General features: G+C 56.1%; 1 protein-coding gene across 1 annotated transcript in view; it reads left to right on the forward strand.

Moving 5' to 3' along the window:
- The first annotated feature begins 443 nt into the window (after nt 1-443).
- Nucleotides 444-560, forward strand: part of Pdcd2l (programmed cell death 2-like) — an 11996-nt gene continuing 11879 nt past the window's right edge. The window contains exon 1 of the mRNA XM_013026166.1: nt 444-554. Within this exon, the coding sequence (XP_012881620.1) occupies nt 444-554 (111 nt within the window). The remainder of the gene's footprint in view (nt 555-560) is intronic.

Genomic DNA, 560 nt, shown 5'->3' on the forward strand with positions numbered 1-560 from the left:
TCAAGGCTTGCACTCTACCACTTGAGCCACAGTGCCATTTCAGGCTTTTTCTGTGTATGTGATACTGAGGAATCAAACCCAGGGCTTCATGCCTGCTAGGCAAGCGCTCTACCATTGAGCCACCTTCCCAGCCTACATTTTTTAAAATCTTGAAGTAAAGCTTTCTGGCAAGGTGACTTCATAGTAGACAGTGTACACTTCCTGTTACAGGACATTAGAAGTATAGAACCTAGGTGCTTATGGATTTGAACCTAAGACTCAGCAGACGTAGGTGGGGCTGCAGGATGCTGCACGTAGGGCCTTAAAGGGTTACATCTAGTATCCTGCAGGAGGATGCTAATACGGGGGAGGCGTGGCTCTGCTGGCGTGGGTGCTGCGCGTGCGCAGACATCTAACCCTCTCGGCTTCCGTAGCCCATCCGATCACGTGGGCGCCGGGCCGTCATGGCTGCTGTCAGAAAGCCCCCGGTGCTGCTCGGACTTCGGGACGCGGCAGTGCGGGACGGCCTCACGGGGCCGAGCGCCTGGACTGCGAGCAAGCTGGGCGGCGTTGCGGTGAGG

This window comes from Dipodomys ordii, unplaced genomic scaffold, assembly GCF_000151885.1.
Source record: "Dipodomys ordii isolate 6190 unplaced genomic scaffold, Dord_2.0 Scaffold92, whole genome shotgun sequence".
NCBI lineage: Eukaryota > Metazoa > Chordata > Mammalia > Rodentia > Heteromyidae > Dipodomys > Dipodomys ordii.